Source organism: Pezoporus occidentalis, unplaced genomic scaffold, assembly GCF_034315485.1.
Source record: "Pezoporus occidentalis ecotype Australia unplaced genomic scaffold, CSIRO_AGI_Poc_V1 ctg29, whole genome shotgun sequence".
In the NCBI taxonomy this organism is placed as follows: domain Eukaryota; kingdom Metazoa; phylum Chordata; class Aves; order Psittaciformes; family Psittacidae; genus Pezoporus; species Pezoporus occidentalis.
The window spans coordinates 6,349,900-6,375,936 of NW_026914829.1; the positions used below are offsets into that span (position 1 = coordinate 6,349,900).

The following is a 26,037-nucleotide window of genomic DNA, read 5'->3' on the forward strand; positions in this document are numbered from 1 at the left end:
TTGCTACTTCTTTGAGCTTTTCACTGTTATCTGCTAAGCCCCTCTCTGAACAATTTAGGATACACTAATTGCTTTATAAAACATTTGAAAAGTAGACATCTGAATATTTTACCATTGCTGTTAAACTGCATTCTATTCTTCTGCATCTAGAGAAGCAGAAGCAAATGCTTTTTATGTCACAAAATGGACTAGCAGCTTGCTGGCAAAGCCTATGCCTTCCTATCAGTCTTAATACATTGTGGAACCATATAATTGTATCACACTAAGATGTTAAACAATGAAGTTCAATCAGTAGCTGTGATGTGCTTAACCCAAAGACTTTTCTCTGATGCTCCTGTGAAATTAATGGAAATGGAATTACTACTGTTAAAAGAAAAATAGTATGCTTCCTAGTAGATGAGCACTCTCTCACTGGGCTTTGTTACATTACCTTCTCAAGATCTAAGTTGCTGTCTTCCAAGATCTGTTACTGTCTCCACACCACCTGTAACAACGCCAAAATGCATGGCATTTTCTCTATAGTTGGTCTGGCAATAGCAGAGGTTTTTAAGCACAGAACTGAACCCAGTGCTGTAAAAGGGGTTATTCACCTATGTTAAATATTCAGCAGAAGAGAAGCCTAAGTTTATCTCTGCTCCTGTGTCTCAAAGGACTTCACATTCCTCGCAAATTCTACTTCCTGATTTTTAGTACTACCTGGTATTTCCTAGAGATTTATACAAATGACCATTGCTACCTATCTAGTGCTTTCCATTTAGTAGAAGGAGTAGCAATCAATCACAATTTGCATTTGGAATTGCCTTATTTCATTTGGCTGAAACAACACAACGTGACTGAGCTTTCTGCAGTCTGACACACGTTATGTCAGGTGAAGTAAATATTGTGTGTTTTGATGGACAAATGGAGGAATGCTCAAAGACTGCTTTCATTAATGTCATTTCATTATTTGTTGTCTGTGCTTATGCTCTATCGGCACTAGCACATTTCTTTCTCTTCCTTGGTACCTTCTTCCCAGCACAACTAAAAATAAGGGAGGGACGGGACTCTTTTTAGGTAGAGTAGCTTTAAGATCCAGCAGCATTACACATTTTCCAAGGTCAGAACAGAAAGATAATGGGAAAAATACAGTCAAGAATTTTAAAGCTTGTGTAATTCTATAAAAAGGACTGTGAATTCATGGAGGGAAGGAGATGAACATGCTGTTCACCTGTAGCTCTGCAGTGTAATTTTCATATCAAGTGTTAATGACAGGTAACCTCCTAGAGATTTATTCATTCATTTTCTTCCAGGTACAGAATATCAGCTGAAGACTTTTCTGCACAGCCATGCTGCCATGATGTGAATTACAATTCATGCTAAGCAGCCAGGGGTTGGTTGTTAGATTATTAGAGCCAGTGAAGCTGAACAGCTCATTCTATGCTATTTACAGAAAGAAGGCAAGCAATTCATCACAGACAGATGTTATGATAGGTTACCTGGATCCCTATAGAGGAACGTCGACTCTTAAGAAACTCCTCTGCTTTTGACACCAAAATGGCCTTGTCACTGGTTCGTATTGAGGTGCTCTGGCTCTCGGATGCATGGCGCTGTGCAGCTGCAGTTTCCAAGGCAAGATTCATGGCCTTGTTACTGTCCAAACTGTCAGTGGAGTTGTACATCCCTCGCCCGTCCTGCTGCCATGGGGAAATCCTCTGAGTCCGGCTGTCATGATATGCATCCTGGGTGGATTCTGTGCTGCTCTGTGCTGTGACTGATATCAGTGGCTTGGAAGTGGTACGAGGGGGTACCGGTGGCGGTGTTTTTTTGTAACTTGTGTAAGTTACAGCTATAGAAAAAATTAAAAAAAGGGAAAAGAAAAAAAAAAAAAAAGGATTAATCTGACAACCTTCATGACAGAAATTACCTTAAGATTATGCTACTTAAAATGAAGACAGTGTAACATAGCGCTCTGTGAACTGCACTACTAATTGAAAATGTCCTTTGGAGTCAGATGGGTATTCACAGAAACATTTTATTACTTTATTTTAGCTATGAAGCAAGGGGTGCAAATGAGAGTCTCAGGTTACAGTGAAGCTGAGAGAGTCAGTAAAGATCTGTGTGTGTTAAGACTTGCACTGGGCAGGTGCACACTAGGGCTTCTGAGGTTGTTTCAGCATGGGGTAAAGCTGATAAGAGAAATAAAGGAAGATTTGTTTTTTCCCCTTTTGTTATCACCTGAACTATGGGCTGTATATTGATATAGTGTATTAAGAAAGTAGCATCAATATACTGTTATGAAACTATTCAGAAACTTCTACTTTATGGTATGCAATACTTCAATCTGTAAAAACACCTCCAGGTGTACTGGCTGGAATTAGGCAAGATTGGCTACTTACACAAGAAGCATATGTTACAAAATTATCCACAATACAGTTAAAAAAGGAATTCCAGGCATGCAAAAAATGTGACATTATATGCAAAGCTGCTAGATACCTGGACAACAACAAGCAAAAACCACAAGGAATACCAAAAGCAGTGACTTTTTATCTATTATCCTACATTAAGCCTTAAATCCTTAGAACATACACTGAAGGGGGATATACTTAAATGGCGAGAATATGGAAATATAGATATGAAAATAGGTTTGGAACAGTGGGAGAACTGAAGACACATGAGCAGAACTATGATTTTTAGTCTGATGACCAGAACAGGTCTGAGGCTGGTTTAACATAGATTCTGTATTGCAGCAAAAGGCTCAATAAAACATCCAAGAAAGCTCTACAGATGCAGAATTTGCCATTAGTGCTTTCTGACAAAATTTTAGAGATATCATAGAGATAGATATTTAGTCATTAATATTACACAGCTGAATTTTCTAATTGTCTAAGCCCACTATGATTTGTTGGTATTAATGTGAGCATTTCTGTTATGCAAGTGTTTTTCCCCTAGCACATATAATCACAATTCATAAAATTAGAAACTGATACAAAAATGTGTCATGGTATAGCTGTATGTATTCCTGTACAGGAAAATCAAGTCCAATTAATTTCCTGTGTAATTGCAGGAAGATAAAGAAAATTATTATGCTTTCCTATATCAATGATAGTGAAATAGCATGATGTATACATGCATAGACCAGGATAATGACTGACTTAAGGAAAAGGTTTGCCTTTTTCTGGTGTTGTTAAATGCACTGGACATGGCAATAGTGACTCAGGTAACCTTGGAACTGTGGTTTTGATATAAGGGTATGTTGCAGCTCTCTGGAAAGAAAAAACAAGTTTAGGAATTTGCTAATAATCTGGGACTGCTGGGCCTGTGTTGCCAGGCTAGGCTGTGGGAAAAGTGAGCCTAGACAAAAGATCTCTTAAATATTCATTCTTGATAATCATAAATGAAAGGGTGATCATAAATAAAAGAGAGTGAGGCAGAGCTAGGAAGTGAAAACCTTCAGTTGAAGCGTGTTTTAAATTACTATTGATGCTGCCCAATTCTGGTAGAATTGAAAGGAAGTCTTGCTCTGAGCTAAATTACTCTAAGGGAGTGAAACGTGAAAACATGCTCTTCAGTGTGAAACTGTGCTTTTTTTGAAGTGGTGTTTTGTTGTCCTATCACCAATCTTATCTCTTGTCAGTTTTGTAACCAGCAGTAAAGAAGAAGAAAAACCCAATGTTTTTCAGATGCTTTAGGGAATAGAGAGTGTTTAGAAAGAAGGGAGAGGCTCTAAAGCTTGGATTTTAAGACAGTGTCTTATGAGCTCAAGCAGTAGTTCTTAGTGAATTATTTTAGTAAGAAGAAAGTTGCCATAATACTGCTCCTTCCCAAGGACTGAATACTTTATTCTGGATATTTCTGATTGATTCTGTGGAGTGACATGTCTTAAAGCAGCAAGTATTACAGTTACTGCAGTATTCTGGCAAGCATTTGATCATGAGCACTAAACAGGAATTGAAAATCCCACAAAGGTTCACTAAGGAGAAGAAATCAGGAGAAAGACAGAAAGTTTGTGAGAAACTGGCTACATATTTACAGTGAAATATGGTAGGAAGAAATGCAATTAATTTGTAAGCTACAGTCCCAGAGATCAAATATTGAGCAGGGAATAAAAATTTTATCTCTACCAGTTAATGAGTTCATATCTGCAACAAGTTTCAGAGTCTCAGAAATCTGGGACTAATTGGAGAGTGTAACAAAATCAGGTAAGAGGATGGAGGTTTGAATTCACGAAGCAAATCTTGCCACCCAATTTTATTTGCTTTAATCACTCAAGCAGTTCTAGTGAAGTAAATGGGATAACTGAGATGAATAATTTGATCAAAATTGTCTTAGATAAACTTGGTATGTGTTGCTGACTTAAGTTATGACTACATAATAGATTAGGGACTTGTTAAAGGAGAAAAGTAAGACTGTAATCCATAGTTTACTGTTCATGTGTGGTCTTAGGTCTCTAATAAATAAATATTGGCCTAAGGTTTGAAGCATAAAATTTTATGTCACTTTCAATTTTTTTTCCATTAATCATGGAAACACTTGTGAATGTTCCTGTTATCAACAGCAATGTCTTTTTCTATCATGTTCAATTCTTGGCCTTAGCAGTCGCACATACCACATATTATATATAGGAAGAAATATGTTCTTTTCCTAACAGAAAATGAACTTCCTTTTCATTTATCATACCCTTCTTATGCTGATGGACAGGAGCTCCTATCAGCTTTGCATCATCCACTACCTCACAAATTTTATTGGCCTTAGTGGTTATTGGCTCAAAGTAAGTATATAAAACCTCCTCATCACTGCTTCATATCTTCTCCATTTTGGGGTCCATCATTCTAGTAACTCCAGAGCTGTGGTGGGTTTTGACATCCTTAGTGGAAGGGCTGGTGCTGGCAATGCAGCCCCAGGGAACCGCGTGCTGGCCAAGGGCAGTGCTAGAGTAACTCCATCTATGGTACTGGGGCTGAAAGTTTGCCTGGGAGAAAGAAGACTGGGACAGAGGATCCTTGCCTTCTGTCAAAGCAGGACAAGCTGGGTGTCACAGCCATCACAAAGGCCGGGAATGAAACACAGCGTGGGGACAGCGGTGTGCGAAAGCAGAGCACCAGGAGAGCAGAGCTATTGCACTACAACTTCCGAGTGACTTAAATTGTGGACTTCAGCAGAAGCAGAGACATGCTTCATGTTTTGACATATAAAACATCAGTCCTGGACAACTGTTTTTTGTTTCTGTGGCTCACAGAAATGCACCAAGGATTTCTGATTTCTTTAGTTTTCTGAGTGGCTTAGCATGCATGTGCTGGGCAGTCCTGATATTTCTCTTACCAATCCTGCTGCTGAGCAATGAGACTCAAGAAATGTAAAAGCAACAGCCTTCTGCCACGCTGTTAATCAATTTGTAAAATCTATAGCTGCTCTGAAATGCAAAGAAAAGAAAGCGGATGGCACAAGAGGTAAATATCTTTTTAAAGTTTAAAATAAACACACAGGGAACTATGAAAAAGAAACTAAAATTTTCCTGCCAACTATATTCACAGGTTATCTTAGTATAGAAAGCTGATTTTTTTTCCTTTTTTAATAAAGTAGGAAAAATATTTTTTTATAAGATACAGTCTATGCCCATCTGATAGCTTATGATTGTGAAACAAAAATTATAAAAATGGTAAAAAACTGTTCTAATCCTAAACTATGTGGATATTTCAGACTTCCATTTGGATCAAAGTATCAACTGTTTAGGTACTTCCTTCACTTCAACTTAAACATGTGCAATCAGCTCCACTGGATTTTCCTTTAGGGAAGGACATTGTTAGAGAAACCAAAATGGTTCTGTGCTGCTTCACAGTGGGTTAGACTAAACAATGATGAAAACCAGGTATAAATTGTTTCGGAGAAAGAAGCAGGGAGCAATGCAGCATAACGTGTTAATTTGTCACTCACGCAGGAAAAAGTGCAAAACATTGATTTGGTTTGTAAGGATTGATACCTTAAGTGCCAGATGACCCTCACATACACAAGATTGCCTATCAGTGCTGCATTTGGCCCAGAGACAGCTACAACTGACCTGTTCTGTAAATCACAATAATTTCTCTTACATCCTTTGTGATCCTGGCTGGGAAGCACTGGTCAGAACCAGAGCATCAGATATTATGGCCATACTGCTGAGAAAGCAGGAAGACAACCCCAGCACTAGAGAACAGGCAATTTGATGGTGTGGACACATAACATAGAAATCCAATGAAAGTTTCTTGACCATTCAGAAGTAACAGGATTTTTTTGTTGTTTTTTATTTAATTGATATATAGCTGGAAGCAGAATAAGCCTCCTAATCTACACTCCATTTGAGTAACCTTCCTTAAGGTTACTGTTGCTACAGCCATAGAAATGTCAGTTACTCTGCCCACATTTCAGTGCCAACAGTTAATACTAGAAATAAAATGACTAAAATAATTCAATTTAGAGATAACTTCAGGTTATCTATGGATATTCAAAGACAAAAGGCAGGAGAGACATGATCTATTTGATGAAATATCAGTGGCCGCAGGTGACATTCGGAACACCTTTCAAAAGGCAGCCTTTTAATAAATCACTGCTGATGGTCCATTTGCAAGATAGTTACCTGAGGGGGTTTTACAAATCAGTATAACCACTAAGCACTTAGTCAAAATAACATTATTTAGGCTGAGATCACAAAGTTAACTGGATGATGAATTTACATGAAAGCACCATCAATTAAAGGAAACAGTTGTCCCTAATGACAGATGGCAAGAGTAAACTGGATTTTGTGTTTTATAAGGAGGTTTATTCAGAAGGAGGATAATTACCCTGCAGGGAGTGTGGATCTGCCCTGGAGGCATGCTGCTGCAGGCAGTGCTCCTCGAGGAACCACAGCCCTGAGAGGAACACGGTGCAGACCCCAGGCTAATGCTGGAACTTCTGCTCTCCACAGGGAAGGTGAATGCTAACCTTGAAACGGTTTCTGAAGAAGAAAGAGTCCTTATAATGAAACGACGCAATTAAATCTAATCCTGCATGAAAAGACTACTCAGCTATTAGTATAGTCTTTTGACCATCATAAATACTGTTCTAACCAAAGGGTTTTACAGTACCATCTAACATGCTTGTCCTTGAAATGCCCTGAAATCTTATCCCTATGCTCCACCATGGTCATCAGGACCTCTGAGATACTCTTAAAATAAAAATATACATATGAATGCATACAGTTACTTCTCAAAACAAAGTGATGAACATTAAAACGACCATTAAGAAATCAAAGAGATCTTTAGAGAAAAAAAAAATACAGCCACAAAACGAGTTTATTTGCTACAAATAGAATGAACTCTTGATGATTTTTCTGCCAAGCCATGGATAAGAATACAAGTCCTAGTTTTGACATGTGTAGTCTCTGGCTACTTAATAAGAAAAAGTGATCTGTTAGAATGACTGTAAAAGGTGAAGTTAAATTAGTTTGTTTGGATCCAAGTCTGATGTTTTTCAGCGGCCACCTCAAAGACCTACACCAGTGATTTGGGGTCTACTTTCTCTTTACAGTGCTGGAGCAGTATGTGCTCAGGCTCTGGATAGAAAACAAGAGTTTTAGTCCATTACCTGATCATAGGCAGTGATAACTGAATGTAAATGCAAGTCCTTCAAAGGACTTCTCAAACACACCCACACTGCACTTAAACTGAAACGTCAGCACATCATGTTCTCAAACAGTCCAGGCTCCTCCACCCCTTTTTTTTTTTTTCCACTTCTCCCTGGACATCTTCGTTTGCTCCTCTGCTAGTGAAAGATCCTGTCATTTCTGAGGGCTGTCCATGTTCAAGAGTTTCTAATTTGTAAGGTAATGAAACCATTTTTTTGAACTGTAAGAACATTCAAACCTTGCACAAATAGCCATTAAAACTTGCCAATGTCACACTGTGCTTGAAATTCAAGAAACAATTTTGCTTTAAATGAAGTTAATTCTTTTAATCCAATCTTGGATAGACTTCCTTCAAACATAATCAGACACATACTTTAGTTACTAAAGTATCTTCCTGCTTCTTCCCTTTTATCATTCAGCCCTCCACAATGAATCCCAGCCATTAAAGGGACCAGGTAGTTTCTTAGTAGAGAAAGAGTCTTTCTGCACTTGGTATCCGTGAAAAGAGCCCTGTTTCTTGCTTTCCAGATTAAGCAGTGAGAAACAGCTATATATTCACAGTGGTATTTTTATGAGCTATTTTATTGGAAAGACTGCTTATGCATACATGAATTTTATCAGCACAGCTTATATGATGGGCTGCATTTTATTTAAACTAAATAACCCAAAACAATGCTTCTGTGGTAGGCAACTGTAACTTCCTAACCTTTCGCCTGATGAATCATTTTACCTGTATTATGGTTAAGTAAGCCTGGATATTTGTTACATCCGAAAGTAAGATGTTAATGTACAATCTTATGTTGTCATAGCCCATGGGGTTAAAATGCTGCGTTCATCCCGTGCTGGTTTGTAAAGTAGAATCTTTTAGTAGCAATGAATTATATCATACCTTCAAGACAGTATTTGAGAACCATACATGGTAATCCATCTCACCTCACATTAGTCACTTAAAAAACAGTCATCCAAGTCTAAGTTAGTTGTCTGATCTCTTCTAGAATTACTGGGGGAAAAACAAGAAATCCGGGGTGCAATTCTCACCCATCTTAGATACTTATTTTACCCGGAAATGAATCATCCTATGCAGGTGCTTACTATTCTTCATCAACTGTAAAGACAATCAAGGACAACTAGCTCAGATCATATCTAATTTTGAAATGACTAAAGCAGTGAGATAAAAGCTCTGTCTGTGTGACAGCACTGGTAGGACTCTGATATGCACTGGGAAATAACCTCTCCTCTCTTCTGTTACCTGTGTTCATAGTAAAGGCAAGAGCTTCACCTCCTTTGCTCCACATCTCCTCTGAGCTGGCTGTTAAAGCCTGCATTAATGACTGAGTCCTAATTTCCAACTCCTTTATCTCTTCTGCTTGAGGTACTACATACCACCTAGTAATAGTTTGGTTCAAGATCCCTTTGTATGTCCACAGATGTATTAAATGCAATTTATTTCTGTTAAACTGATTGCCCAACATTAACATGCTGTTAATCCCACTGAAGTTGTTGATATTGAAGTCAGTGAAATCAGACCAATTCACATAAACCCAGGATCTGGACCATTATCGTAACATAGTGACATAGATAAGATTTGTGGTTTTTGTGTGTGACTATTTTTAAGAGTTTTTCAAAACAGCACACCACTGAGTCACTGCTGTCAAATGAATCCCATATAAAATGCTATTTTTTAAGTAGCATCTGGTTTTGAAATCTCCCTGCTAAACAGAATTGATATAGCACTTGTGAAAAAAAGACTGAAATCCTTAGCATGACACATAACCTCATTCAGAATTTACTGGGGTAAGGCAAAATTGCTGGTTGAGTTTGTGGGGTTTTTAATCTGTGCGTGCACCAGGTTAGACTCGATATTCAGAGTAGATCCTTTTAGGCTTAAGTTCCACACATCTATCTGCTTTTGTACATGAAGCTAGCAATTAAGTGGAAATGTGACCACTAAATTTGGAAAAAGCTGAAGTACACGCTATAGTCTCTCTCCTAGGAGGAGAACAGTATAAAAGGAATTACTGTAATCAAGCCATTCAGTGCGTAAGTTGTTACCTCCATACTGAGGAAACTTAGGTCTGTAGGCAGCCCATATTACATAAATGATAAAATCTGTTTTGGCAGTGTAATTAATGTTAGTCACAAAACAGAAATGCAAATCAAACAAGACATCAAGATCAGAAACTGCAAGCCATTGACAAAGTTAAAAGAGATGTGGGCAACACAAACCTCATGGATTGCTGATGGACAAGTTACAAAAGGTTCTATTTTAGATCAGTTAATTAGCGATAAATTATAGCCTAACCAGCAACCTGTAGGCAGCATGGCAAAGTGCTGACAGCTGTATTGCTCTCCTAAATAGTTCCTTTGTGCCTCTAAAATACTGATGTTGCATTAAACCCCACCATCTCAGTTTTTTGGTTTCAGAAAAGACCTTTACATATACTCTGTGCAGCTCTTCAGGAATACAGGTGGCATTTGTCACATGATCAAAACAGTAAGAGACAAAGAGAAAAAAGAGCTCCAAAAGACTCTTACTGGACTCTTACTTTTCACATTGACATAAATAGAAAATTTGGAAACATTTTTCAGTTGAATCAAACCCATATTGATGTGATGCTGTACTTAAAAATAATAAAAATATCTCTTCTTGAACTCTCACATAGCCTTATCACTCAAGTCACATAATTGCCATCAGCCTCCTAAGCCCACTCATGGACATATGTAGGCTTACAATTGGTTTTGCTTGTGTATTTTCTATTCTCATTCTTTCTGTAGCTACGTGCAGCTTGTTATTTTCTTTAACTTACAGTAAGGAATTCTAAACTGAATAGGAGGAGAAAAACAGTTTATTCACTTAATCTTAGGGAAGTGCTTCACAGTAGAATAATTTTAAGAGTGCATTATGATAATGGTCCTACATTAAAGAATTTAACTGCTTACAAAATATTTTAATTAAAGGTAATTCAATACCTTTAAATCATTCTTTAAATCTACAGAGAGCTACAAGTTTGGACACAATCTGAGAGTGCAGTCTTGAGATTGGTAACAATATAGGCAGTCGTCAAATCAAGAAATCATTTTACCCAAGATGCAGATGGAGTCAGTACCAGTGCTAAAATGACTGTTCAGAAAGCTACTTGCAGGCTGCCAGCCCTGTCATTTACGTGCAGCAAATGGCTCTTCTGGGCTTTGAGCTCTCAACCCTGTATGTCAGAGCATGGCTTTCTCAGTTATCTTTGTTTTCAGTGGGACCAGGATTTAATCTTTGATTTCATCCTGTAATGCAATTTCAATAGGAGTGATGTTTATCTCAGATTTATAAATGTTAGCTAGCTATGCTATGCTCTCATTTTAGGCTATTTGTGTAGACAACAGTGAGAAAGAGGGATGTCCAGAAGACAACTTCTTTCATAATAGATACCAGTCCTAAAGGAAACAAATAGCATTTCATTGACTATAATAGGCCATGAATGTGACTGTCTTTGACAGTTACATTTTAAATATACATAATTGCTGAGATGAATTTTTATGAATTAAATTTTAATGTGTTTTTTTTTGTTGTTGTTGTTTTTTTTTTTTTTAGTGTGGGAAGAAGACAAAGAGTGGAAATATATGTTTTTTTCTGGACACAGAACTACCCCAAATGGTAACATGTAAAAATAGTGACTCATTAACATATCCTTAATATTCCATTTTCAGGTCTAGAATGCTGAATGATAGGTTACTCAGCTCAAACTCATATCTTCCCTAACCCTGTTTGGAGGTCCTCTAGTTACCCGTGAGGAGCAGTAATGAGCTGCTTGTCTTGCTCTTATAATTTTGGTTTCCGGTGTGTATATTTTCATGGACTGTATACTGAGGCTAAACCTTGGCTCTATAGTGAGTACAGTTTGTTGGTAAGTATTGGGGTGCTATTAAGTGAGTATAAGGCTCCTCAGTGTTCACTCTGTTGATGCAATAGAATCCACATGCTACATTTGGTCTGAGTTAAAATCACCTAAACATGGGTTACTAACACCTTTTTAGAGGTCATAGCCTACAAGCTCCTGCCTAGCCTACAAGCTGCTTGTCTAAACTGATGTAACTCTCTTGTAGGTCCCAAGTGGGCGTCTCAAATGTCACTAGCCACGTGCCTTTAACTAATCTGAATTTATTGTCATGGGAATTTAAGATTACTAGTTTGCATGAAAGCACCTCTGTTAATCTGGAAGTAAACCCCACACTATTCAAATAACCTGCCTGGCCAAAGGCTAATTCTGTCTGGTTGTGCCCTTGAAATGTAATCAATTTCAGCATCTTTATTTTCTTTAATCCTCTTACAATTATGTTTTAAGTCTCAGGTTTATCAATTGCCCTTCTAGGGCAGATGTGAGCCTAAATAAAATTCCTGACACAGAAATGGAGACTTAAGTACAAGCTCAGTTTCAGGTAAGTGAAAATAGAGGATGGAAGCTGCTGAGAGGCTGGCAGAGATCTGCAAGTATCCCAAGAGGTTTTTATGTTGAAACCCCCATAAAATTTGCAGGAAGTAAAACTAAAGGCAACTCTGAAACATAGAAAACACTGAACACCCTGAGACATTGAAACCTAGATATAGCTTTATTTAAACAGTGAAGAACTTGTTCTATCTCTACCTTCAGATGCCTCTGTTATTGGGAAGGATTTGGGTGGCAGCTGCCTACTAGCATTCTGTTCTGGAAAAGGCAATTTTAGAAGTTAGAAATAATGTTCTTCAGGAGTAGCACATTTTTAAGTGGCTAGCATTAATCAAAATGTCCTTGCCATAAGGCAGAACAGTAGTGAAAGCACCTGAACTTCCCTCCCTTAATGCCTGATAATACATTTTTGGAAATAGCTTTACTAGCCAGTGGACATTTTGGAAGTGTCCCTAAGGAAGTGAGATCTGACCTGCTGTAAAGAATTTTGTTGTTATTTTGAAGTGCAGCTTTCCTCCTTCTTACATACATTCTATTGGCCCCTGTGCCATTGCAAGGACTCGCAAGAGAAGAATTCCCTTGTGGCTCCACACACAAGTTTTTGGAAGAATTTTTTTACTGTAAAGAAGGTAGAGCAGAACACAGCTCATAAGCCTCCTGCACTGAAAGCATAACAAAGCCAAGGGCAGTGATTCTGCAATTCTATGAATATAAGGTCAACATCAAGACAGTTATGTATCAGTGACATTAATTGATGGACTGAGGCTGTGATGGATAAAATATTACATGCGAGCTAGTAAAAATTAACGTCAAAATGCAATCAAAACGATGTCTGTATACCCAGCACATCAAGCATTGTAGTTCCAGCACATATCATTTACTATGGCTACTGACATATATGCCATCAACAAAAACTATGACTAAACATATGCAGAGCTTCTGAGAAGACTCCTTAGAGGTCTTTTTCATTCATGGAGTAAGACAGAAGGAGAAGAACTGGTAGGAAGGGGTCCTGCCTTCTTTTTTATTGCAACTACAATGGAGTTCGATGAACTCCCAGACAGCCACACTGTGAGCATTTCCCAGCTGCACAGACCCACCTGAGGACAAAACCCTCTGGCAACCTCAAGCTGAATAGCTGGCCTGAGATTCACCTCTGCCATGGTTAATTTCTAGCATGTCAGGAAGGCTTCAAACATTAAGCAGTGAATTGCCTGCCTTGCATGATTTTTTTTTCTTTCTTATACATTTTTTAATATAATATCATACAGAAAATGAAGCTGAGAAAACTCTGTGAAAACTGATACCACAGAACAGCTTTAAAACCAAATTATGCCAGGGAGAGAGCATGTGTATCCTTTTTAATAAAGAAAGAACCAGCTGTCTGGCAAATCTAATAGGTTACGGAGGAATTATGTCAAGTGCAGAACAGCAGGAGGAAAGGAAAAACACTCATTACACATTTTTCAAACTAACCATAGATGGTAGGCAGTGACATAATTTTTTATCTTTGCCTCTGCAGATCATCCGTACCAAGGAGAATGAAAATTATGAAAAACTCCTGGCTACTGCTCCAACTGTTTCCATGCTTCATCAGTGTGAAGAGACTAAGCGGCCAGGCAGCCCCGATTAGCACAGCCTTACTCCATCTCAGGGAATCTCAGACTTAGGAACAGTTGCAATGGCTCCTTGGCTATCCTCTGTTGAACACCTTGGACTTCTTCCTAGTGAAGGAAGAAGTCACCTTCTTCCTAGTCACCTTCTTCCTAGTGTCAACTTCTTCTTAGTGAAAAGTGTAGAGGGACTTTTTACAAGGGCATGTAGTAACAAGACAAGGAGGAATGGCTTTGAATTGAAAAAGGGTAGATTTAGATTAGTTATTAGGAAGAAATTATTTACTGTGAGTCTGATAAGGCACTGAAACAGTTCTCCCCAGGAAGCTGTGAATGCTCCATCGCTGGCAGTGTTCAAGGCCAGGCTGGATGGGGCTTTGAGCAACTAGGTCTAGTGGAACATGTCCCTGCCCATGGCAGGGGGTTGGAAATAGATGATCTTTAAGGTCCCTTCCAACCCAAGCCATTCCATCATTATATGACTCCCTGGGTCACTTCCACCACGTAGAGTTGCTATTCAAGGGCAAGTGTCATTGTAGCAGCAGAACTTCAATCTATTGAAAAGAATTAAAGACTAATTTTTCCCCCCAGATACACGCTCTTCTCCAGTCTGAACAGTCTCAGTTATGTTATCCTTTTCTCATGGGAGAGAAGCTCAAGACCTTTCCTCTTAGTGGCCTTTCTTCTTAGTGACCCTTCACTGAAATTCACTGAACTCCAATAGTAGCATGATGACTTAAACTTTTTCCTTCCCTTGGCACTTCATATGTTTGAAAAAAAACCTGAACCTAATAACAAACCCCAAAACAATACCTACTGTCATTAGTGTTCAGATAGATAGCAACCAGAATCAGTCTGCAGGGGTAGCTGTGCCATGGAACAGTACAACTTCACAATGAAATACTATATTCTTATGCCTTTATGTTTGTAGGTACATGACCATGTAATCTATTTATTGTCAAGGAGGGTTTTGTGGGTAAATATCAAACATGTGCTCTAAAAATTCACCCTATGTAGCCCCTTATTTCAAAAATGGAAAGCCAAAAATAGCTTTAAGTCAGGAGAAAGGAAACCTGCAATTCCTCAGGCATTCTGAGTAATTGTATGAGCTGTAATTGAAAACTCCCTCATGCAATGTGACCTTGTTTGAATTAATTGATTTTGGAATCAGTGCTCAATAGCTCAGTAAGCATGGAATTCTCTGAAGTTTACTCATCGCCAAGCAGAGTCTCACTGGCTGAGAAAAGTAAAGTGGACAAAAGACTCGTGTTTTCCAGTGGACTCTTTAGTAAGAGTGTGTTTAGTAGAGCCACCTACTACGAATTAGGTAAAAGGAGGTGCGTATACAACTGATCTGACAGGTTTGCAGTATGCTACATTTTCTAGAAAAACGAAGTTGTAATGATGAACATACTGGCCACTTAAGGATAGTAACTATATCCTTTGAAATCAGCAGTACTTCATGCTGAATTCCCTGAAACAGAAGTGATCTTGGACTGACACTTAACATAGGACAGAAATCCAGGAAGTCTTTATGTACTGTGACCCAAACCTCACTTTGCTAAAGTCCATAGCTAGGTGTATTTTTTCTATCATTGTCCCATTCATCAAAAAATACAGTTGTAGCCAAAATACTTGGGTTAGAGGAAAATGTGAAGTTTTAAGAAACTGAAAATGTTGTGCTCTTTTATTTATCAATCAGCCTGAAAGCTGAAGAACTTAACTGAGGCTACCCAGTGCTTGTTGCTGGAGAAGGATTCCGTACCAATGGCTGGAGTGCTTCAGTTCATCCTTATTGGATTTTTAGTCTTTTCTGCTTTAGCTGCTTCAAATGTTCACTGATCAGATATTCCACCTGACGGCTGAGTAACCTGAGCAGCAGGCTAAAGCAGCAGTATCTCTCACAATATAGGCAAAAGTGTTTTTATACAATGTGTACTAATGCCATCAGAAGAAACTGAGTGTGCCTCCCACATCTAAACAGATAACCCGGTGTTCAGGCTATCCTGGATGGCCAAATATACAAATACCAAATGATTCTCTGTCTCAGAGAAGGGGTTTTAGCATGTTCTTCTGATTCACAACAGACAAACCTAACTGCTACCTCCAGTACCATTGCAAATATTTCTGCATTCAGGGTAAAACCAAACAACATTAGCAAGAAAAAAACAAGAGGAAACATTCTGAAATTCTCTATAACATATGGAGTAAGTCATACACAAGACTCTTTCTACAGACAGGACATGTTACAAAAAAAAAAAATTACATTCTCAGGTGAAGGTGAAAAAAGGGGTAGAGTTGTTTGTTAATATCTTCCAGACCTCCTCATTGGTTATATCTTCATAGTACAATCCAGAGTTGTACCAAGGTGATTGATTTACTTTTCAATAAAACAAGCTAGGTGTTGCAGGTGGGGTAACGTTACTGCAGCACTGCTCCCAGCCTAGTGCCCTCTGTTTCCCAGCAGGACTATAGAGCCAGGGCTCACTACACACTGAGCTGGTGGTGGCACAGTCTGATACCTCGGGTAGCTTGCGTACCTCCCACAGTGGTCTGCTGCACTACCCAGATGTTACGAGGAAGGAGACTTCCAAGCTGACAGTACAACATATATACATGTAGATAGGCTTAGACAACAGGGAACTAAGCTGGAACTACCTGGAAGAGTGACCCAGATTTTATGAACTCTTCCTGAAAAGTGAACCACTGTTGCAAGAGTAGCAAAGACATAAGACAATAGTAGTTAGGATGACTACTGCGCTCTGTGACTTCCTATTCGGGAAATTACATGTTGTCTGTGATAGAGGGATGAGGTGGGAGGCAGCAGCAGCTGGAGCTGTATTTTCTCAGCTGTGCATCTGACAGCTGCAACTGGATACAGTTCAGCAACAGAAAGCATGTGCTGTCATTCAGGGCTTTTAACACAAAGTATTTTTCACTGGGTTTATTCTCTCTTTACAAAATGAAGTGGAATGGCTAGAAAAGCCCTAACCACAATGAAATATGAGTCTTAGCAGGGGTCACACAGAGTCCAGATCCAGCTTACAGTGTGCCAGCTATGCTGACTGCCTCCTCTGCATTGTAACTTCTCTCATTCATTTATATCTGAAGCAACAGATAGTGCTTTGTGTGTTATCATACAGTCTCCATCAGAGATGGAAAAGTTTGTTTCCACAAATTATTAAACTACATGGGTCGGTGCAAAAGTAATGTGTTCATTAGTACCATAGATATTACCAATGGACCATCGGCTCTCTCTGTAAATTTGTACACATTTAAGAAGAGCTAGCTCCTGGTAGGTCTTGTTCCATCTACCAGAAAACCCTGTTAACAGAGACTATTAATAATGTCTCACATAATGTTCATGATATGCAACCTTACTACCTTCTACAAGTTGTTAATGCATCTAGGGACATTTTAGGAAACTGCAAGCTATATTATTCCATAATTTTGTAATTGAATTCATAGATCAAATATTTTTTTTTGTTTTAGATTTTTTTAATATGAATTAATTTTTTAGCTAAGCCTGTGTGTTATGATTTGCTTTACAACATTGATAAGAGGCAGTCATGACCTATATCACTAAAAATTCAAGTAATCTTTAAATGGCAATGCCTGTTAATATTCTAAGCAATTGCCTTAGTTTCTTTTCCAAGAAGAGTTTGTTACATCAGAAGCCAAAAAGGAATCAATGTAATTTTCCTAGGAATTCAAAAGTCTGAATTGTAAATGAATGCTGATGTGAAACTTCGACCTTTTTGACATTTATTTGAATGAAGCCCACATAAATGTCAAATATTTGACAACACCATTTCCACATTTCAGGTAACTATTTCTTTTGCAATTTTCAGGCAGGGCTGGAGAAGTAAGAGTTTTCTGAGTTATAGCAATGATAGCAAAGGAAGCATCTCCCTCCACAGGGACAGGGGCTGAAGAGAGAAATATGGAAGAACTGCACCTGGGGCTTTAAAAAGAAGAACTTATTTGGCAACTGAAATTTTTAACTAATAGTGAACCACAGAATCCTTACTCTTCCTGTAAATCAGATAAATATTTCTAATTTGAACATTTGTCTTACATAGAAGCTGAGGTCAAACTTGCTTAGTGATACAGAGGTATTATTTTGAATACATAACCACACTCAGAACTGCATACAGTGCACAGGCTTGGAAACGGTTTTGGCTCAGGAAAATATCTCACATCATCCTTTTTTGCTCCAGAATGTCAATATCACCTCACCACAACAAAGCAGAAACATTACATATTTGGGCAAGAAAATCGATCTGATAAACCATTTCCAAGATGTGGGAGAAGCCATGAAACGAAGGCTGGTTTTCAAAACCACAGTATTTAACCAGCAGACCACTAATCAATGTGAATCATTTCTCATAGGTATGAAAACACTGGGCTGCAAACATATTTACTGCCTAATCTGGTTATTTTCCCAAACATATTCTATTATTCAGCTGTTTTTTGTCCTGGAGAAAATAAAATAAATTCCTTTCAGCAAGAATTTTAGGCTTATCTAGCATATAAACTCAAAACAGCATAGGTTAAAATTAATTAACTTGGTAACCAAAGTAATTCTGAAAGTATTCCAGTTCAGTATCTGGAGTCAGACACCAAAATAGATATTTAGTTGTGTCTTTTGCCATGGAAGGTTACTTCATAATAATCACACAGACATATGACAGAGATGAAAATTAGTCTCTGGGGTAGCAATAAAATCTCATTTTGTATCATGACAGCATCTCAATTAAACAAAGTTTCCCTAGAGGTGGCACTGTAAGCCACAACTTCTGATTTTACACAAAGTTATATACAGCAATTAAAATACTATGCTTGAGATAAAATAACATTTTATGTTACTTCTGAAATGCAAATTTATGCTATTCAACCTCGGCTTACTTGCTTTATAATCTCCCACTGATCTATCATACAACAGATATGTCAAGCAAATAACTTAAAAAGTATTTTTGCATGATACATCTTGAGCTCTATTTTTACCTTTTGCAGATGGGTAGCCTGCACTGCAATTTCATAGTATGTGGCAAAGAAAATATCATCATTAGGAACTGACATTAATGTATTTTGAGACATAAAGTGAATTTGGATCACTTAAGAAAGAATATGTATTTCTTATAGATATCATTTTAATTATTTAATTGCTATGTGTGCAATATTTTCTCTACCAAGACTAAATGCTAATATTCTAAAATGCATAAAGTTATTATCTTTATTAAACAACTCACAAGAGAAATAAAGTTGCTTGAAAAATTTTAGAAGACCCTAACAGTGAATTGTACAACAATGAATAATGGTTACTGATGAATAATAGCTGATGTGTAAAGCGTTCCATAAAGTTTATGATTCAGAGTATTGATAAAACTGGTTAGACCTTTTCTAAGAGTGAGTAGCTAATTACCTGTGTAGTTAATTGCCTGTAAGTATTTAGAGCAAATATTTAAAATCTTGCTTCTCTTTTTTGTTACTTTAAGGGCCTAAATTAAAATCAGTGCAATTGGTCTCCTTTAGAAGATTAATTATTTGAGAGATAAAAATACCTAAAGGTCTGATAATAGCTAAATGATACCATTTGAACTTGTATTTTTATAGTTGCATCTGGGTAACTGTCTATATGGAAAATGGAGGTCAAAATTCCAGGTCATTATATTATGTTTACAGGGTTCTCCCCAGAGGGAGCTTATTTTAGGCTGTAGCCACAACAGCATGTTACAAATGTAAGAATACTGGTGTCAAAATTATCACTACACAGGGAAATTGTTTCCAGTGTCAAACATCCCTTTACAACACAAGAAGACATATTTTTACATGCAGAACATTGGGTCAGTGTAATTTGCTTACCTGTGGTTGACCTGATAGTTGAGGTGATGTTGGAAGATGCCATCGCAGGTATACATTCATCATCTTGGGAATAGCCTGCCTGAATGGCACGCAAGTAACTGTGGCTTCTTGTTCGGAAACATCCAGGGAGGTCAAGGGCATCCATTGCCTGAGCTTCAACTTCACTAAACACTGATTCACACACCGATTCAAATTGCCCATTAACCTCTGCTTCACTCATCTGAATAAACAACAACAATGCATTTGATTTTTGACTTGCTTTTTTGTGATCATCACGGCCTCAACATCTCAAATGGACACCTGTACATTGATGAAGAACTGTTTTAGCAAATAGTTAAAATGTAGTAATCCCTTCTGATCACATTCACATTTTTTTAACTTATATCAGCTGTTTATATGTATATAGTAAGTACATCACACATGCCATAAAATTGATTTTATGTTTAATATTTTTTGGCATATCCAGAGGATTGTAAATGCATGATTTAATGGGAATCAACAGGATCACTCTGTGCTGATAGAAATCCATGTTCTGCCAAGACAGGAGAACAGAAATCAGCTATACTAATATAAGCCTCAAAAGGTGAGGGTGGATTGCCTGGCTTCCTCACTTATCAGCAAAGTTACTGCTCATGTGGACATTTAGCCTGTGTGACAGGTTATCTTCCTCTCACTATAAAGGGGCTCAAGGAAGTATCTCATAGTCAAAAACATGTAAGTTCAGAGGAGGTGATGCTTCTGAAAGGTTTCAGAAATACTGCCTCTAGACTTCTGTCCAGTGAATAAAGAGCTATTGTGTGAAATAGAGTGAAAAGTGGTCAAATGAGAAAATAATGCTTCAGCTGAGAATGGCCCTAAACCTACCTCATTTCCTGGTTACCTGGGTTAGCCATTCAACTACCATGGGAGAACAAAATGCAGCCACTACTGCTACTTTTTCTTTAGCATCATTATTTTAAGCCTGACACTTGTGTCACCAGGCGTGCTGAGGATCCCAGCCTGTCAGAGCACCCTGCATGTGCCTACCTGCATCACCTACCAGGTCAGCCCCCTGTGGGATTTCAGCATTCCTCTCCAGCTCCCTGCAGGGCTTGGGCAGGAGACTGCATCTACCTGCTGTTACTGCCTGCAGGCTGGCCATGATGCAAAACTGTACATTTTTAGGTAGCTTTTATGATAAACAGTGTTTAGGCAGGCTGGCCAGGTTTAGGGAACCTCTCAATAGGGAACTGTATATTGCAGTTTTGAAGATGAATGCCTAGATTCTACCTAAGTTTTTTTAACAAGTTCTTTGAAGTCAGGCCTAACTACTTATAAATGTACTAGAATAATTCAAAATTATGATAATCCAAAATCAAATAGGAAGTTTAACACTGGAGAGACAAAAGCAGGACCTCCTGATGACATTTTTGTTTTTAAAAAAGAGAGTGCTAGAAGTCAGAATCACTATAAATACCAAGTTAAATTTGTAGCATCACTAAACAGCACATCCAGTTGATATTACCTTTTCTAAACAGCTGCTAAGTGCTAAGTGCATTTTTCATTATTACTGTTTCTAGAACATTATTCATTATGGAAACAGTGAATGCGAATGTTTCAAACATTTGAGGATCTTGATTAAGTAAATGGAAATTTCATGTGGAAATTCTGATGATAATGAATAACTGATATTTTAATTTCATGTAAGACATTTTGGCTACTACATCTCCTGAAAGGAATTACATTACCCTTCATAAAATTTGCTTCTAATAAAGTTAAGTAGACTAATGCAATCTTGAAAAGATTAGGAAAAAAAAAAAATCTTACTCTGAAATACTGTGCATACATCATTGATCAGGGAATTTATGGCAATTTAGTCCATAAACAATTTAAGTCTTAACCACTTCTTTCAAACTAAGGTCATTGGCAACAGAAAAATCAAAGTTTTAAAACTTAAATTAAAATATATGCCATGGAACCCAGTATCTTTCTTGACTATACCCTTAGTCAAGAGTGAAAAAAGATCTCACAAAAAAAAAGGCATTAAAAATACCACAAATTATACAAACTGCTATTATGTGGGACAAGAAAACAATGGCATCATGGAAAAAGAATAGGGAACAGTAAAGGTTCAGAACTTTTTTTTTTGTTGTTGTTGTTTTTTTTTTAATCCAGTTACTTTGTGTAGTATCTATTAAATAATTTATTACTGGTCTGGAAATAGCTGGACTGTGAGGTGAGAAGCATGTGATTGACATAAAATTATGCAGGTTAGTGAAGACTGGAAAAGAAAGGAACTATATTCAGCAGGTTTAGTTAATCTGGCCAATTGAGCAATCTACCTGCAAATGAAATCTATGGTGGACATCTTTCCAGGTAATGCACACAGGAATGAAGAATCTTAACCGCTGCTGAAACCCATTAGTCATTATGGACATCTCAGTGAACATATCCATGCACAGCCATGGTCAAAGAGGCAGAATATGTTAGAATAGTTCTGTATTACAGCATTGTTTCATGACAGCCAACAGCACCACTTTGAATGTAGGATCTAATTCTTGTTAAACTTTCTCAAAACCGGAGTGTAATAAAGATAAAAAATAACCAAACCAGAGTAATGAAAACCAAGGCATGAGAATGATGGGGGCAGGTTTCACAAAGGAGCTCTGTAAAATAATGAAAGGTTTGGAAAATGAATTACTGTGTAATTCTGATGTGTGCTATGCAAGATTATATTTAGATTTATCTCACGTAAGTTAAGGAATCTGACTGAAAGGAATCAGTCAGGTGACTAGTCCCTCCCAACTCTCTACAGTCAGTGGAGACAAGCATTTTCAGAGGGCTGTCAGCCCGCTCGGGAAGCGTGTTGCCCTGGAAGAAAGTCTTTCACTCCATTAACTACAGAGGAAGCTTTAGTCGTTGCCTCAGTTAAAAGCCTCAAGTCAGATGAGTTGAATCCAGGCCTGAATAGCCATGCAGTACAAACTGAATGTGAATTAATATAAAATTTCTTAAAAAAAGACTTTTTTTAAGATAACCATTTTGCATAATTAGCTACTATACCCTTTAATGTCTCACTAAATGGTCAAATTAAAATGAAGTAACACATGTCTGAGATGAGAGCAGGGCCCACCTGTCATGAAGTAACACAGGAAAGAAATGATAGGACCAATGAACATTAGAAACAGTGGAAATTTTATGTAAAGTCCTCCGCTAAGCAGAATATGAACATACTCCATAAGGCTGCTTGCACTTCAGGCCTGATTCGTATCTCGTATCTCACTTGAACATGAATTAGTACTAACTAAGCAACATAAAATCAACAGAGTGGAAAAATGTCTCTTTTCAGAAGTCCCCATACGTTGAATAATTGATGGGACTATTCTTTCATTCAAGAAGAGTGAGGGATTGAGTTTAGAAATGAATCACTGCTCCTTTGGAACATAATTATTTCCATCTATATCTTAATCTGGCAACCCACATTTATTGAAATGAGAGTAGGTATTTTCAGAGGGTAAGTATTGTAGGAGTGTGCCTCTTATGCTCAGTCTGAGACTTCTTAAGATTTAAATATTTAATATAGGCTGAAAATGAAAAGAACAGTATTTATATTTTTAATGAAAATATATGAAAAATATTGTGTGTGATAGTGCCCATTTGCTTCTAGCATTCAGTATTTCCCTTGAAATTTTGCACAAGGGCTGCATTCCTTAGAACTGAATTACTTTGGCAATTCGCATCCTCAGTTAGGTATTAATTAAAGAAAGCCCAACAACTAAAACCATCCACTAGTAACAACTCTTGCATCTGCAATTAACCTATAAGAAAAGTTATAACAAGAATTTCCCACCTGACTAACACAGCTGGCCTGACTGAGTGTGCTCACTGCTCTCATATAGCTCTGATTCCTTGAGCGAAACTTTGGGGAATTGTAGTTTGCAGAGGGATCCAGGTTGTGACCCCCAGGCACGTCACTTGCAGTTTGAAGGTAGCTCTGACTACAAAGGAAAGAGGAAAAAAAAAAAAAAAAAAGGAAAGGGTGTAAAACTACAGATGGAATCAATCAGGATACTAAAGACAGCCATTTGTATGAGACTTAACAAATCCATTCCCCAGGGTCCAAATCTCTCTGTCTATAAAGCATCACAGATCTGTTGTAGTGAAACACCTTAGCACAGGCAGAGAATCTATCTGCAGATCTGCTACTCAGATGATTGAAATTTTAAGTGTTCACTGTATTTAAACATCATTAATCCTCCTGGCTATTAATGTCGAACTTTCCTAAAAGAGAATGTCTAGGTCAAACAGCAACAAGAAGCAGAGCTAAGGCGCAAAACAAAGTAACTAAAAATCTTTCTTCATAGACAAAATCTGCTACTTGTCATCTGTTTTTCATCAGGGTGTTAGGCATCAAGAGACCTTTTATCTTCAAAGGACTGAAATATTTTTACAAAAGATCAAAATCTCCCATGTTCAGCTAAAAAAAAAAAAAAAAAAGCAAAAGATTAATAAGGTACTCAGAGCAACCACACAAAGCTCTAGAAACACTTTCCTTACAGCACATCTCCCAGTTTGGAAGACAGACCTTAACACACTGAGACCCTTTCAGTGTGCTTTCGCTACAAGGGTATAATAGTGTTCGTAGTTTATGTTCAATATATTGACATTATCCGTAATTCCAGGAAAATAAGTAAGTCAAAGAGAAATACATTGCATTGAATACAAAATAAAAAAAAAATGAAGGTCACAACCAAGGTTTACCAGAGTTCTGAGAACCTCTGAAAATCAGATTTTAGTAGTCATGTGACAGTAATCTCTAGACATCAGTGCATAAATTTATTAATGTTACAGATAATGCCGGGTTGCATGTGGTAAAAAGGCAGTTTTAATATTTATTCCCTAAAGATAACTTTAACAAAACCACAGTTTCTGGGAACAATACATTTGTGACAGTTGAACATCTGTCAATACTGGCACCAGAGTTATTTCACGCTGAGCTGGCAGAGTTACTCAGCCCAGCAGTGGCTGTGACACATCCGGGCTGTCAGAAATTTCCCTGTGAAAGGGGAAGCTTCCTCTCTGGAAGGACCAGGCCACTCAATGAATGAGAAAGCACAGGTTCAACTCCCAGTGCAAAATGAGGCACAAACCAGGACCTTGTTTCTTAGACCTTATTTCGTCTTACCAAACACTGGGCATGACTATAGGCTGATGCTTGAAGGAGGACTCAGGTTCCCTCAGTAACTGAAAAAAACCTGATTTTGGATTCAGTCCCTGAGGAGCACTTGGTGAGGAATCTCAGACCTTTAATCATGGCTTTGAGAAGCAAATAGTGTTCAGCTCCAGCTCCCTGTGTGGCCATGTCCTTTGATGTTGGACATGTGATGACCCAAGGGCCCCTCAAATCACCAGCTGCAAGAGCATACAAGTTTATTAGATCTTTCTGACCTTATACTTGGGAGATCAGTTCTCAAGCACTTCCATGTGTTCTCCCTGACTTAGCCATCTCAGGGTCAACATAGACATAGCCTTGCTTCCACAGGGCATTTGGTAATGGCTGAGCTATCTGCTCCTCTAAGACAGGCTGCCCTTTTCAGTGAAAAAGGAGAGGTTTTGTTTTCATCTTGGTGAAAGAAAGGCTTTTTTTTTTTCTTTTTTTCTAATTCTTCAGAAATTTCCATGGAGAAAAAACTATTTTTTTTTGTTCCTGTCTTTATTCAGTGACTTCTATGGAATACCTCTGTAACTTCATGATGGAGGTAAACTATGGTGAAACTATGCTGTAACTGCTAAAACCAAAATGAAAATGCATGAGATTGATGCAGGCATGTGATCAGAGGTTAATTAACTCATTACAGTGGAAGTGATTTGCAGATTAAGATAGCTGATAGTGGGTCTAATTTGGTTTTAGGTGATGAAAACAGGAACTGTAGCAGCACTTTCTTTTTTTTTGTTCCCACAGATATGAAGACAAATATAATAGGACAGTTGAAGTGGTGTAGGGCCTTCCTATGTATATTTTGTTGCTGGATATAAATAAACCTCCCTTCCTGTATAGGCAGCAGGCTGATGTTTATCACCTTCTTTGTGTTATTCTGATTTTTGCATATGTTTTACCAAATCTGCCTGGTGTTGTTAATTTAGCATTTTTTAAAACAGTTAGATGAGTTCCCTCTGGACCTTCTGCTTGTAATTAGGTGGCAAAATCTGGGATTCTGAGTTCAGGAACAGTCTGTGAAAGAGATGTTTGAGGTTTCTTCATTAAAACATAGGCCACATTAAGAAAAGATGGAAGCAATACTTTTCTAAAATATTTAATAATTAATTAATTTAAACTGGCTCCTGATAACTGTCTCCTTTGCTAAGTAATGCTCAGCAACCTAGTATTTCATTATGCACATTCCAGTTTCTTGTGAGGAATTGCTATCGTTAAATGCAATCAACAATGTCTACAGCAATAATTTCTTAGGGACAGAAGCCCAGTATTCTATGGTGCTGCTAAGCTGCAGAGTTTTGATGGATGAGT

General features: G+C 37.8%; 1 protein-coding gene across 26 annotated transcripts in view; it reads right to left on the minus strand.

Moving 5' to 3' along the window:
* The window catches only part of DLGAP2 (DLG associated protein 2), a 463,300-nt gene that overhangs the window by 28,757 nt on the left and 408,506 nt on the right, over window positions 1-26,037 (minus strand). For all 26 annotated transcript variants that reach the window (XM_062626232.1, XM_062626252.1, XM_062626227.1 and 23 more), the window contains 3 exons: window positions 23,362-23,509; window positions 19,533-19,752; window positions 1,476-1,825 (listed from right to left, as the gene is read on the minus strand). In XM_062626232.1, the coding sequence (XP_062482216.1) occupies window positions 1,476-1,825; window positions 19,533-19,752; window positions 23,362-23,509 (718 nt within the window). The remainder of the gene's footprint in view (window positions 1-1,475; window positions 1,826-19,532; window positions 19,753-23,361; window positions 23,510-26,037) is intronic.